Source organism: Rhamphochromis sp. 'chilingali' (assembly GCF_963969265.1).
Source record: "Rhamphochromis sp. 'chilingali' genome assembly, chromosome: 15".
NCBI lineage: Eukaryota > Metazoa > Chordata > Actinopteri > Cichliformes > Cichlidae > Rhamphochromis > Rhamphochromis sp. 'chilingali'.
In genome coordinates, this window is record NC_137942.1 from 28,620,214 (window position 1) to 28,635,734 (window position 15,521).

General features: G+C 40.1%; 1 protein-coding gene across 1 annotated transcript; it reads right to left on the reverse strand.

The window, feature by feature from the left end:
- Window positions 1-7,362: 7,362 nt before the first annotated feature.
- On the reverse strand, window positions 7,363-13,884 carry ube2z (ubiquitin-conjugating enzyme E2Z). The gene is made up of 7 exons (XM_080904276.1): window positions 12,974-13,884; window positions 10,955-11,027; window positions 10,236-10,423; window positions 8,925-9,036; window positions 8,731-8,843; window positions 8,525-8,615; window positions 7,363-8,337 (listed from the first exon to the last, which is right to left on the reverse strand). The coding sequence occupies exons 1-7, from the start codon at window positions 13,423-13,425 to the stop codon at window positions 8,155-8,157; spliced, it is 1,212 nt and encodes a 403-aa protein (XP_080760402.1). The 5' UTR covers window positions 13,426-13,884; the 3' UTR covers window positions 7,363-8,154.
- Window positions 13,885-15,521: the final 1,637 nt, after the last annotated feature.

Genomic DNA, 15,521 nt, shown 5'->3' on the forward strand with positions numbered 1-15,521 from the left:
CTGGAGCTCATGCTGCTCTGCCGGGGCTAGGTCAAGGAGTACCTGCAGTGCATCTCCTTCCAATGCTAGTGCTAGGTGTGTGGCAGCCTCTTCATCGCTCCAGCCACTATGTCTCACGGCTAGCCGGACTTGTGAGAGGTAGGGCTCTAGCGGGGTTAGCCCGTTGTATAGCCCGGTACCTTAGCTGGCGTGGTAGGCATAACTGCTCGCGGTTGGGGACACGGTGTGTGGGTCGACAGAGGTAGCCCATGAAGTATTGCCCTAGCGTCTGTCCCCCGTCGGGGGATTTACATGGCCGCTCGCTTCCTCTCTCTTCAATCACCAGCTTCCCAAGCAGTGAATGCTCTCCTCGAATGCTTGCTCCAGTCTCGGAATGTCTCTCTCCATTACGGCGAGGGTGAGCAATCCCACTTCTGACACCAATGTGGCGAGCTCAGACAAGGAGGAGACGGAGGTATCGTTTGGTCTTGCTTCCCGTGAGCTAGCCAGGGAGCACAGCCGTTTATTAACACAGGCAGACCAGCACACCACAACAACAACAAAAAAAGGCGCTCTCTCACCCGGAAACACACAGTCGCAGAGAGAGCGTCACCTGTAACCATGACAACAGAACAACAAAACATAACTGTCAAAACAAAACCCCGAACAGCCCTGACCCGCTACAGTATTTAGAAAAAAAGCATGGCTTATATACAGTGTTGGGGAGTAACGGAATACATGTACCGCCGTTACGTATTTAAAATACTAAATATGAGTAACTGTATTCCGTTATAGGTACCGTTTAAAAAGGTGGTATTTAGAATACATTTACTTTGTTGAAATAAATGGATTACACGGCGGTACATTCCTGTTTCATATTGTGGCGGGTCATCACTTGCTACTGAAAACAAGAAGGGGCGGGTCTGGCAAAGTTTTGCCAGGGGGGCCAGGTAGGGCATTAACAGGGAAAGGGGGGCACAAAGAAATACTTTTCTTTCTTATTCTCATTTAAAATGTCTAGCTTTTAAAAAATACTTATCTGAATCTTACAACAAACAATTGATAGACTGTTTTGATGGCATATATACCATCAAAACAGTGTACATCACTGTCACAACAGCATTTGTTTTCATTCAAAGGCTTTATGATTTTTCCTATAATGGCGGGCCAGTCTCTAATCAAAATGCCCGGGCCGATTTTTTGTCCCAGTCCAGCCCTGTATGCAGTTCATCTGCAGTCTAGTGTTACCTACATCTTCCTACTCGGAAGGCAGAATTTCCGAGTTCTGAGTACAATTGAAAGCACCACGACTGCAGTTTTCATTTTGGATGTTTTTCTTTCCCCAAGCCTTGTCTGTCCTGTGTGTAGCAAGTGAAAATAAAATTTAAAAAAAAAGAAGAAGAAGAAGAAGAAACAATGCCCATGTTTCGAAAAAAAAAAAAAGTGGTCCTAACGGTGCGTTCACACTGATAGACGTGACCAGAGCGTCAGGTTTACATGTAAAGTCAATGGAGAAGCGCGATGACACGCAACTGGGGGTCCCGCGAAAATTCAGAAGCAGATTTGCGTCACGAAAACGTGCGAATAAAAATATGCGCGTCAGTTTGTGTGGTGAATTTTGTGCATTCGCACGTATCGCATCTACCGCTTGAGTTGGAAACATTTGAACTCCAGCGTCAATTCGCGCAGCGACAACCAATCAGGAGCCTGGTGACGTGGCTCTGACCTAGTTCAAAGGGGCAGGTCCAGCCAAAGCCCTTCATTCTTCATTCAATATGGAGGAAAGGCTAATAAACGCGGTTGCAGACCACCCGGAGCTGTACGACACTGTTACGGCCCGGCTCTGCTAGGCGACAGAGGATATAACATAAATGAGCTCAGAGGCAGGAGGGTTAGATAAAAAGAAAAACAGAAGATTTATTACTACAACTGAAAACCGTTAGTGAACCAACTCACTAGGCAATGGGGTGTTTTAAACAAACGAAAAAACCTCATATATTCAAATAACACTAGTGGAACACAAATCATCTAAAAATCAGTAACTAATTACTGATTACTTCCCCAAAAAAGTAATCCCGTTACTTTACTGATTACTTATTTTCAAAAGTAATTAATTGCTTAGTTACTTAGTTACTTAGTTGCTTTTTAAAAACACGATTTACAACCTGAAGAGGTGATAAAGCGATAGATCTTTCAGCCCAATTCTACTTTTTCTACATAATCCATCATACAAAATGTAATCAAATGGAAAAGTCACTTTTTTTTAACTTGTTTTATCAGTTTTAATCTTTTAACTTTATGCATCAAGCAAAAATTTAATTATATGCAACATTCTCTGACTTGAATAAATTAGTTTAACATTTAAACCTATTTTCTACACATTCCAGCACATAAAATAAAATATTTTTTGTGTTTACACTCAGTCTTTCAAATAGATGCAAGTAAAACACAGCAGAAAATAAATAAAGTCAAAGACTCAGCGGTCCTGTTGCTCTATTTTCACCTGTAAAGCAGGACTGCGGTAGGCGGAGGTTTACCCTGGTGCAGGTGTGCCGTGGTCAGTTGAAGAATCCGCAAGTTTCTCTATGAATTTCCCATTACGTGGTAGCGCACTCAGTGCTTGCTTGGAAGTTTAGGGGTTTTTTTCGCTGTAAAAAGAAGTTTTCTTCCCATGCACGATGGACGCTAATGTTTTTAGTCAGTACTTCCACGCTTTAAACGCTGCACGCTCATACTCTCTCCCACAATCGATATGTGATCCATTATTGATCTGCACACAGCTGTTGTCACTAACGGCGCACTCGCTTACGTCACTGTCGTGAGACATTCTCGCAAAAAATCACGGTTTTAGTAACGCAGTAACGCAGCGTTAGTAACGGTAATCTAATTACCGTTTTTGCAATAGTAATCCCTTACTTTACTCGTTACTTGAAAAAAGCAATCAGATTACAGTAACGCGTTACTTGTAACGCGTTACTGCCCATCTCTGCTGGTGACCCCTGTTATAGAGTCTGACAGCTGCAGGGATTATATACAAATATTCAACTGATTCTATACCAGAATTAAACCAGGTCTAAATAAAAAAAAATTAATGTCTTTATAAGATAGACCTTCTCAGTATCACTACAAAGATTACCAACAGTGGTCCTCACACCACAGTTTGATATCAGCAAACACCGAGAAAATACATTGATATGACACCACAGCCATGCTATCATTGCAAACACTGATAACATAGCATAAATCGAATTAAATCAGGACTTGATGAGACCTTCTGAGTATCACTAGAAAAATTATAAACAGTCGTCTCCATACCACAGTTTGCTATCAGTAAACACCGACGGCATTTACTGATAGCATACCACAGCCATGTTTTCAGTGTATAAACGGATAGTTTCACATATATTAGCACAGGCATCAATAAAGGACTACTGTATTAAACACTTTTACTAACCTCAGGCAGACGGACAGGTGCTCTGCAGGTGGGATTGAGCTCCTGTAGTTGGTGTCTAGGCAGGCGATGCTTGGACCAACGCGGGACAGCAGTTCCTTAAATTGGGCGAGGGAAAGTGGCCGTCATCCAGATGCAGCTCCAGGAGCAAGTGGTGAAACTCACCAAACTGCTCACGCTTCTGGAGGACCTGATGGACCCAGGTACGGCGAGGACGTCCTTTACGCCGCTGCTCTGCTCTCCACAGTAAATAGAGAAGGGAGACGCTCTCTTCCAACGCTAGATCGACAGCTGGCACTACTTCCTCCCACATTTCCGCTTGTAATAATTCGCTTTGGACGCGCATCGAGGTGCGAATGTGCACGCGTCAAGCTAGGGGCATCTGGCGCGTTTTGGTCGCGTCTATCGCGTTTGGTGTGAACACACCGTTATAGTTCTTGTTACATGTGCTAACATGGAGGAGGCAAAGTTTGTGACCTGTACAGCCAGAAACCAATGGGTGATAAAAAATGTTGGGCACCCATGTTTTCTACAGTCATTGCAAAAGACTTTAATCCTGGACCCTCAGATTCAACCTGATGTTCTAACATCTGAGCTACCCAAGACCTGCAAATCAGTTCATAGGTGTAATTTGCTAAGAACATTCCTTAAAAAAGGCAGTTTCTGTGAGATTGCAAGCCTTGATGCTCTGGAAGTTTCATTTGTATGAATTCATCACATCAATATTTATGTTGTAAATGTTTTTTACCTTTTACAGGTTAGGAAATATTGCAAAGTGACTGGTAACATTATTTTATTCACACAAAATATCATCATACCTGAATATTCTTTCCTGCACAGGACATCTATGGCTATATGCAAAGAATAAGTTAAAAAATCGAGTAAACACAGGTGTTTTCAGTGGATAGTTCTACCTTTGAATGAACTAAGACATTATGGAGATCCTTTACTTTTACGAACTTCTGTGATTTGGTTTTTCCTTGACAAAAAAGATGGTGTTGGAGTCCAAACTCGAGTTATGTAAGAAAACAGGGAGTTCACATCTAACCACATTCATTAAAACAATAAAATAAAACCAAATTTAGGGAACAACAACAAAAAAGACCAGTCATATGCATCAGGACTGAACAGCACTTTATTCTATGCTTTTCCAACACTTCTGCACAATATCACCATGCTCAAGACCTGTTGTGAATCCAGGCATTTTTGAACCACAAAAAACACTTTAAGCACAGCACAAGCAAACAAGGATATAATCCCTGTTGTTCCTTTCAGGGCATGTTGAATTGAACATTTTGGCAATCACAAAACTTTGCTAGAAGCAGCTTCTCATAACCATTCGATAACAAAAAGGAATGCCCTATGTTAGAAATGCCATTATGGCAATCAAACAAGAGTCTGACACAAAGCTGAGGGCAGAAACTGACTCCATCAACACTGCAATTAAACACAAACTCTGTAGGACAATGGAAGGCAGAAGATAGTCAAAACACTATAATGTTTTAGTCTAGAGAGATGAATATGAGAGAATGGCCATATGATTTTCTTTCTCCTTGATGATGAGACTCAATCATGAATGTCTGTTAGCTTAGCACAAGCTAGGAAACATGTAGCATAGCTCTGTCCCAATATCATATCCAGTATACTCAGAGCTATTAATGCCCAGATAAACCATGAATGGATTTTATGAAAGTTAGATATTCTCTTAATGGGTGAACTTGTTTTTTCTTCCTTATGATTACAAGCTAAATATCCTACCTACCACCATTCTGTATGATGAAAATGTACAAATGCAGTCTGGTTTGGGGATTCCAATCACAACATTTTAGTTGCTCAGACAGTAAGATGCAGTTGGGAATACATTGCATATAAAAGGTGGACACAGCTGCCCTGATGGTACCCACTGGTTTTGGGCATAAGATTATTAAAGCTAGCAAGCTGCTTAGCAAGCTGCATCCATAACCTGTGCAAGTGCAATGCTTATTAGTACCAAATAAGAGCCCGAGAAAACAAAGTTTTAAAGAAAATACTAGAATTTCAAACACCCACTTCTTGGATGGCCTGTCCCACAAAGCAGGTGATATTATTTGTCAGATAAATTTCAAGCCCTAAAAGACAAATGCAGGGGAAAGTTCCAATTCAATTCAATTTTATTTATATAGTGCCAAATGACAACAAAAGTCGCCTCAAGGCCTCCAGTGACTAGCATTAGCAGAGGTGATGCCTCAGAGATGCCCTTAACTTCATGCTTCTACAGAATCCAGCACTTTGCCACAGCTCCAAGTTGTGTTCATTTTTAAAACCTGAAGGCTGCAGCTTGATTGTGACAAATAGTTCCACCTACATTTTATGTAGGTTTATGTAGCAATTAAATTAGAAAACACAGTTTTTTTAGTTACAGAAGTGCTGATAACCTTTTAGTCATTACATCTCCACTCGAAGAAAGTGTGACTTGCAACTTTTCCGTTAAGCTAAGCTGCAGGTGGCTTAAGTGTAAGTGATTTTTAATTCTTGTGGATGTGTTGTATTTGACACATTAATGCATGTTCATGTATTGCATGTGAATTTCACCCTAACATTGGAATTTAACTATAACATTACATTTTAACCAGTAGTTGCTGCCTCCACAGTGACAAAAATGGTCAGTATCGTTGGGAAAAAGAAAAAAAAAAAAAAAAAAAACTTGATTAAAGCAAATATTGCTTTATTGAACAATGGAAATGGCTATCAAAGGAAAGGTTTTGGTAAGAATTTGAGCAATGAAATGAAACAGCATCTTTGTAGCAATCGTGTTGATGTAAAAGTACACATTTACCACAGTCAGAAAAACAACTTCACAAGTTTACTCATGGGACAGCTTAAGAGCACAATGCACCTTCTCATTCAACTCAAAGAACTTTCAAAAATCGCATTTTATTTTTTTTAGTGCCATCAACTTATATGCAGCAGGCACAATGACAAAGGATATCAATATCATTCCTCTTCTTCAGAGCAGATCTTAAAGAGTTAAACTGAAGCTATTACAAGCTGCAGTCATTGAAGTGAAAAACAACTGGGTATCGTTAATGTTACAATAGTTTGTTTTCTTGCCAAGTTGTAATGTGGGTCTAAGTCCTGATACAAACATGGCCTACAGAAAAACACCAATAAACTGTTTACCAGGATGAAGGTGCTCATCTGAAGCATCATTACATTGACCTAATGATGTCCTGAAATGAAGGCTTTTCCGCCACCACACACACATTTCTTTCAGTGCAAATATGAGTATTGTATAAAGACAGAAGGAAAAATCTCAGCATGTCAACCAAGCATTTTCCTCCTCTCTCTGTGCCCCTTTGTTTCCCCAAGAGAAAACCCTCTCGTTGAGTTCAGAGCATAAGCAGCAACACCTGTCACTTTAGTACCTTGTGATTGTGTAACTCCAATGGTGCCGTGACTGTCATTTATTGGTGAAAAGCAGAAACCTGAAATAACAAATGAATATTAGTTCACTGCGACAGCTACCTTCAAGGGTTGGATAATGGAGAAACAACTACCAAAGCATAGAAAAAGCCTGAGAAGAACAAACTGGTTGGGTTAATTCACTGTCCATACAAGAACAGAGTTTTGTATTCCTTCCATTAATTTCCCTGAATTAAAGTTAATCTAGTGAAAGTGTGAGACAATTTGGTTTGAAAAATTGACTGATTAAAAACAAAAAAAACCAAACCCCAGCTAGGATTACAAATAATGCATCGTACATATTTTAAGGTATTGTTAGTCTGATGTCTGATTACAGCAAAGAAAAATAACAAAAAGGCATAATGATGTTAATGAAATTAAAATGTCTCCTTCTCTAAGCACCAATTCAACAGGACAATTAGAGCTGAAAGCTAAACAGAACTTTTTGTAGAGGCTAATACACAAGAAATATTGTAGAAATCCAGAGCTGCTGAATTTTTATTTTATTTTATTTTTTTTATTTATTTTTTTTGTGGCCTGACTGAAGAAACAATTGATGTTAAGTCTGGAAGAGGTCTGGCATGGCTTTACACTTAGAGGAGACAAGGCACTGACTCACAAATCCACTGCAGTCACTTTCTCCATCTTCCGCGTTACACAGGATAACTTTGCCTTCCCTCTTGAAATCAAAGACGGGGAGCACCTTCTTTGATCTTACCCTGCTTCAACCAAATCAGGCCAATCATCCTGACATTCCCAGGATAAGGTCCTTTGATTTTGCTTAAACCAGCTCCAAGCTTCAGGCCTCCTCTTCACAGGTCCCTAACAGACAGTATTTCATTGGTGTGGAAAAGATAGAAAACATGTTTGTGCTTGGGGATCAAAGTGGAACATCATAGAAGGTTCAAGCCGTCACTATAACCTTTTCTTTTCACAAGTATCCAGAATGTCAAATTGAGCTTTTAGAGTCGCAGATCAAAATGGTAACTGGCTAGCTACAAGTAGCACAAATCCAAAGCTGCAGGTCAAGCTTTCCAGCACTTGGCTTGCAGATTGCTGTTTTTTTTTTTTTTTTTTAATTATTTTCAGCAAAAAGGAACCACCTCTTCTTTAGTTTTCTGTATTATTTATACAATAGATACTCGATTCCAATCGTATTCCCAAGAAAGACTCACATCGTCTTCCGTGATGTTGCTCCGATGCAGCAAAAGAAACAAAGATACACAAAAAAACAGTTCTCTTGTCTTTAGTTTTCGGCTACAAGTCTAGCACTGTCCAAGAAGTCAGGGCTGTGAGCTGCCCTGACTGTCGGGGTCTGTCCCTGAAGAGCTGGTGTCTGAGTCCGAGTCGTTGTCATTGTGGTTATCCTCTGCCAGGTTTTTCTCTCGCAGTCGTCTGTGGGTTGCGCCGAGACGAGCCAACAAGCCCTGGTAGTCGAAACGGCCACGCTTCTCCCCAAATGGGTCCTGGAAAAAGGCAACGTCATGTTTGGAAGAGGAAAAGATTGCCATTTATAATCTTTACTTTCCCGGCTCACACAGTGCTGTCACAAAGTCATGTGATATTGCATTATTGACATTAAGAATGATTTTATACTGAAAGCACTGTTTGATTAGACAAAAATAATCCAACAGAAAAAAAATAAATACTCACCTGCATGTTCTGCCCCTGCAGATGCAATCTCTCTTTGCAAACGCCCTCGTAGAAATCATAGTATTCAAGGAAGGACTTCTCCATCACACTCCTAAAAATAAACACATTCACACGCTTGATACATTTAGTTAAAAGCTAGAAAACAAAGATGGAATGCAAGTGATAAAGGAAAATAGAAAGAAGAAAAATAAAAATAAGGATCTCACAACAAAGCTTCAGGACAAAGAACTTTTCCCTCCAGCATGTCACACACAGCCACTCTCATGGTTTCATGGCGGATGCACTCATTGTAATTCTTACTGTCCCCTGGGTGACGCTCCTGTGAAACAGAATGACAAGGTGTGATGGATTGGTGGCGACATAAAACTCTCATATATCTATATCTCTTTGTTGACTGTACCTGTTCAAAGCCAGGTTCATTGTGATAGGGGTTCTCCGTCATCAGAGACTGGATTGAGATGAGCACAGATGAGATACTCTGAGCTGGACTCCATGCCGGCCCTGTCCATGTCCTACACGCAAAGATCACAGAAACAGTTTGTTGCATTCTTACAATGGGTTCTTGCATAATTTAAAAAAAATAATCTAAATCATTGATGTAAAATGACTTATTTTAAGACCTAAAAATTATGAATCACAAATAAAGTTGTAAATTTTTGATAACATATATTTACAAACAAACCGTGGACATCTGACTAGTTTTAAATTAATAACATGTATTCCTCACTGTGAGGATCTATTTCTTTTTATTATTAATGTGTAAAGGTCAGTGTTCTAATTATGTTCACCATGTCTGGTGAACATAATTAGAGTGAAATTGCATGACCAATAGTGGGAGAGAGAGAAAGCATTTCCTTTGTAGGATCTTTTCAGTTTTCAGTCACACTTTAAAAGAAAGAGAAAAAGTCCATCTAATGCAGGGGTGGGCAACTCCAGGCCTCGAGGGCCGGTGTCCTGCAGGTTTTAGCTGTATCCTTGATCCAACACAGCTGATTCAAATGGCTAAATTACGTCCACAACATGTTTTGTAGTTCTTTAGAGGCCTGGTAATGAACTAATCATTTGATTCAGGTGTGTTGACCCAGAGTGAGATCTAAAACCTGCAGGACACTGGCCCTCGAGGCCTGGAGTTGCCCATCCATGATCTAATGGCTCAGACCAAGGATTTGTCCACTGTCACAAACAGACAATATCCAGCTTTTTGTCTCAAGTGTCTGACCAATAATATTGGACTAGCACATGCCTAATGTACGAGTATTCGACAGACAACAATCCCTACAAATAAGTATTTTAAGTGTTTTTCCTTTTCCTTTTAGATTTTGGGTTGCTAGTTAGACAAAACAAGGCATTCTGAGATATTACTTTGAACATCGAGTTTTAACTATAACTAATTCGAGGTTTTGCTAGTTTACTCACTGATCACTTGCTGGTCTAAAAATAACCTCTGCATTGGGCAATGTTTTTGTTTGGGCATTTTTGCTTATTTTCCTCAATCTTTTAAAAAAAAAAAAAAAAAAAAAAAAAAAAAAAAATTGTATCCCATGTAGAGTGCAAATTGAATATGTTGACCCAGACTTTTTCCTTTTTTTTTTTTTTTTTTTTTTTTTAAATAGGCTGCTTATGGCCCAGCTGATGAACAGAAACGTATGCAGTGAACATGGTAATTCTTCATGAGTTCCCTTGGAGACTAAAGTTAGAAACCATGACTCACCCCAGGATGCTGAGGCATACTTTGCCATTGCGGTAGAAGTTGGGATTGAAACGGACAGTGTTGTGCCCAGTGGTGATGAGCTTGACCCGTGGTGGATGAATTGGATAGTCAGGGGGACAGCGGAACAGGAAGAGGAAGAAGCCACCCTCATATGGCGTGTCAAATGGCCCTGTGATCAGGGCATGGATCTGAAGTCATGAGGCACAGGAGTGGGATTAAAGGATAAGAGAAAGACAGGATGGGGATTCATAAGGTGGTCTAAAACGATGTCTATAGGCAGAGAGGAATGCTAGGAAAGAACAGACCAATTAGCAAAGAAATTTAATCTAGAAAACAAATGACTCGTGCTGAGTCATTATCAATTTTTTTGACTCTGATCTAAAGGTTTTTCTCCATTAGTAAATGGTTGCTGTCAGCACCGGTACAACTCCAGTTGAATGGAAAACACCACTGAGGTAGTCACAGTTTAAAGGACTCTTCACTTCGCTGTTTTGCACTTTTTACAGCTATACCACTTCTTTCATTTTTTATATACAGCGCCAAATCACAACAACAGTCGTCTCAATGTGCTTTCAGTACTCCAGAGGAAGTCCAGTGCTGATCCTGATTTCCATCAAGCCCAGGAATAAGAAGCCTAGTGAAATCTGATTGGCTATCAAGTTAACATGTTAATGATGTCAAAGGTTGGTAAATCTTTCAGACTGTACTTTGCCTTTTACCTTGGTCATGTCCTGAGGATCAGGGACCACGAACATCCCTGGTGGAGGTTCCTTGTAGATGGACATGATATCCCTACAGACAAAATAAACAGATGAGGTTTGTGAAACACTGAAAACTGGAGAGAGAACCCACAAAGAAATATGCCCCTAAACATTCCAGCAATCCACTAGTAAAACAGTATGTCCTGGAGGTGAAGGATCTTAATATTTTCAGAAATCTATTATAAAAAATACATTTAAGTACAGTACTGAACTCTAAAGTTGCTCTAATGTGAATTTTTCGAACATACTAACGCAGTCATTAAAAAAAAAACCCCAAAAAACTACCATAGTCAAGTTGGCAATTACATGCAGTGTGTTTCTGATAATACAGCAATTAACAGCGATAAACTGCATCATACAACCAGCTGAGTCGAGTCCTCTCGACTTGTAACAAAGACTCATTCAGACTGATACCAACATGTTGGCAATCTGTTTACATTTATATATTAGACAGGAATTATTTACCAGAGTTGTTATGATACTAGAATTTCCAGAAAAAGACTCAAAGGAAACAAGAATGTTCAAGCTATCCAGCTGCTTAAACAGGTAAATTAAGTGAAATAGTACATTTCATTAATTTGGGTCAAGTGATTCCTCAATAACTTTATTTTTTGTTTATTAAGCAACAAATTAATGACATGTTAAAAATCAAAGAAGTGTGTTCATGTATGTGTGGGTCAAACTAAAGCAACATCTTTAAACATAGGCTGAGTGCACTATCGTCTAAAATACTGCTCAAAGGGATTTCAACATACCCAGGGTATCTCTCAGTTTTCTGGATTTGTTTACCGTAAGATTGGTAATCGCAATAAGCCGTCTCAAAAATCAGGTTATCAACTTGCAAAGTTAAGCCAAAGTTTTCCCTGCATGTTTGTGTAAACCAGGTGGTGTTGGCAACATCTTATCTAAAACAGGAGTTTCAAAGGCCATATGACTCTTATTCCACAGAAAACAATCCCTATAAATGCCACCAATTCAATCAACAATATTATTAGATGATGATAAAATTGTGATAACAAAAATATATAAAAAGCATTGAAATTATACCAGTAACCAACAACTGCGAAGAAGACACATGGTTAATGCTGCAGAAAATTATTAATCTGGTTATTTAACACACAAAGCCCTATAAATAAACTTTTAAATTACAGTTAATTATTTATCACTGAGTGCACTCTCAGTGCTGGTGTTTATTTCTGAGGTGATGGCTACACATTAGAGCTCTGAAACTTTGAACTAGTCCCACTTAAAAACCCAGGCTTAGTTTAAAACGGCAAAACATGCCACAAATAAAAGACTGAGTGAAAATGTGGTGGTTTCAGAAAGTTTTAGTTTTTATTCTTTCAGCTACAGACACAGGGGTGTTGAAGGGTTTGAAGCAGAGCAGTTTAAGTAGTGTTAAGATCATTAATCCTTCTAGAACAATAAAATTGCTGTAAAACTCTCTGCTTCTAACATAAAAAAATAAAATAAAATAAAACCATGGAATAAAGCTGTATCTAAGAATCTATATTTATTACTGATGCTCATCAGTGAAAGCCAAAGACTTTACACGCTATTAAAACAAAACAACAACAACTTCAGACCCTCTGTGTGACCTTCTAGGGAATGGTCAATTTTCTCGATAACAGATTCCTCAGAAGGCAACGATTTAACACCTGCTGGTCTCTAATCTCGAACTTGACCTGCTCTGGGGGAGGTTAAATTCACATCATAAATTACCATGGCGACAAATTCTGGTACGAAGTTAACCCGAAAACAGATAGTGAACAGAAGAGCCAAGGTTAACCCTGTAGTTACCTGGGTCAGACGAAATCTCGCTTCTTATTACAGACCTCTAGTTTCCCAAATGTCTCCGTCAAATGTGACGTTTTAGATGCTGTTAAAAACTTTACGGAAAGATTTCACTTTCGATTGCAGGTCTAGATTACGTAAATATGCCCACCTCCGTCAGAGTTCTGTGTTTCCTAGAATTACCTCTTTATCCTCAGGATGCACTGCTGGGAAGCTTTTTCGTTGTCCCAATCCGTGCTAAGAGTTGGGTCCCAGGAAGTGGCATTGATTTGAGATAGGAGGCCCGCTCCTGCCGCCCCTAGCCCAACACCGGGGAGAGGCGAGGAGGCATGCAATGTGGGAGACACGGCCACGACTGGTGGTGAAGAGCCGGGAGTCAATGTGTTCCCAAAACTGACCGGGGTAGCAGTGACAGCGGACATAGGGGCCACCACAGCTGTTAGGCCACTCTGCGCGGCGACAGCAAGAGGCGGAGAGGTCGGGTTGGAGCTGGAGTGCACACCGCCAGTTGCCGACATTCCCACCGACAGAGAGTTAGACAAAATCGGAAGCTGTGAGGCTCCGCTCCCCTGTCCCGTAGTAACGTCTAAGCCTAGGGCACTGCTGCTGGACTCATCTCCAAAGCTGTCCGCCATGGCCCACAAGCTAACAAGCTACAGTAAACCCGTTGGTGTTGAGTAATTTATATTTTTCTCCCGCGCAGCATTGACAGTAGAGTTTCAAGTTACCTGCTTCCTTTGTTGCCCAACGCAGATCAGACAGCAAAGAAACCGGGCAGAGGCGAGGCCAGAAAGCAAGGCAATTCTTCCCAAGACATAATGGATATTTATCGTTAGCTTGACTGTTAGCTTTACCCCCAGGCCTCCAAAAAACTGCTCGGTCTTCAGCAAAATTGCCACGTCACAGTGTTACGGTTACTACTGCCCTCTGGATACTGGTTCAAACCATTAAATCCCCAGAACATTTGGTTTATTACCAACCACATCCCTACTAGTCTTTTACCATCGCAACTTTAGGAGCTTGTATTTGTCACCAGTTAAGAACACGGAAATAATAAAGCCACGGCACATCCGGGCAAAAGTTTTCAAAGTAAAATTCCTGAAAACAATAATACAAAACAACAACAACAACCCACCCTCATTTCAGCTTTTGCAGCTAGCGTTTAAGCAAGGCCCAGCTCAAAACTTCCAAAACAATGGGAAGTTATTGTGCCCTCACAATCAACTGACCGCGGTAAAGTGAGCCGCGGTCAAGCCAGCCGCCTCCTATCCGCCGCATAAATTTCCTTGCGCTTTTACACCAGTCTTTACGGTAGCGCCTTTTCGCTTTATATCCTGATTGAAAGCCTAGACTCGCGCACACACGCACGCGCGTGAACAGTCACACGCACTCGCGCACACAAATTACAATGGAACAGCCAATACAGCCATCGTGACAGTCTGGTTGCATATTCAAAAATTCATTAAAAATCATTCTTAAAAGTTGATGCCAAGCTTTCAACACAATCCTCTTCTCGGACACCTACTTTACCTCTGGGCCAGTTTTTACCCAGATTTACTGTAATATTACTCAGAAATCACAGTAAACTCATATTCAGTGCAATACAGTCAATGCACTACAATTATGTTTATTTCAAAAATTCATTAAAAGTCATCCTGAATAGTTGAGGTCCAACTTTCAACACATCCCTCCTCTGGGACACCTACTGTACCTGTGTGCCAAGTTTCATCCAGATTTACTGTAGAATTCCTCAGAAATTAAAGGGTACTTGTATTCAATGCAATACAGTCAATACAATAGAATTATGTCAATTTTCAGAAATTCATTAAAAATCATCCTGAGTAGTTGATGTCCAACTTTCAACACATCCCCCCTCTGGGACACCTACTGTACCTGTGTGCCAAGTTTCATCCAGATTTACTGTAGAATTCCTCAGAAATTAATGGAAACATTTATTCAAGCTAATACAGCCAATACACTACAATTTTGTCAATTTTCAAAAATTCATTAAAAATCATCCTGAGTAGTTGATGTCCAACTTTCAACACATCCCTCCTCTAGGACACCTACTGTACCTGTGTGCCAAGTTTCATCCAGATTTACTGTAGAATTCCTCAGAAATTAAAGGGTACTTGTATTCAATGCAGTCGGCCAATACACTACAATTATGTCAATTTTCAAGAATTCATTAAAAATCATCCTGAGTAGTTGATGTCCGACTTTCAACACATCCCTCCTCTAGGACACCTACTGTACCTGTGTGCCAGGTTTCAGCCAGATTTACTGTAGAATTCCTCAGAAATGAAAGGGTACTTGTATCCAATGCAGTCGGCCAATACAGTAGAATTATGTCAATTTTCAAAAATTCATTAAAAATCATCCTGAGTAGTTGATGTACAACTTTCAACACATCCCCCCTCTGGGACACCTACTGTACCTGTGTGCCAGGTTTCAGCCCGATTTACTGTAGAATTCATCAGAAATTAAAGGGTACTTGTATCCAATGCAGTCAGCCAATACAATATAATTATGTCAATTTTCAAAAATTCATGAAAAATCATCCTGAGTAGTTGATGTCCAACTTTCAACACATCCCCCATCTGGGACACCTACTGTACCTGTGTGCCAAGTTTCATCCAGATTTACTGTAGAATTCCTCAGAAATTAATGGAAACATTTATTCAATCTAATACAGCCAATACACTACAATTGTGTCAATTTTCAAAAATTC

Bases quoted from the DNA above. Each gene is read 5' to 3' on its own strand.
- ube2z (XM_080904276.1), bottom strand. From the start codon at position 13,425: ATGGCGGACAGCTTTGGAGATGAGTCCAGCAGCAGTGCCCTAGGCTTA. The intron at 9,037-10,235 runs GTGAGTCATGGT...CTTTGCGTGTAG, and splicing joins GTATGCCTCAGCATCCTGGG to GACATGGACAGGGCCGGCAT. The intron at 8,616-8,730 runs GTGAGATCCTTA...GTTTATTTTTAG, and splicing joins CTTTGTCCTGAAGCTTTGTT to GAGTGTGATGGAGAAGTCCT.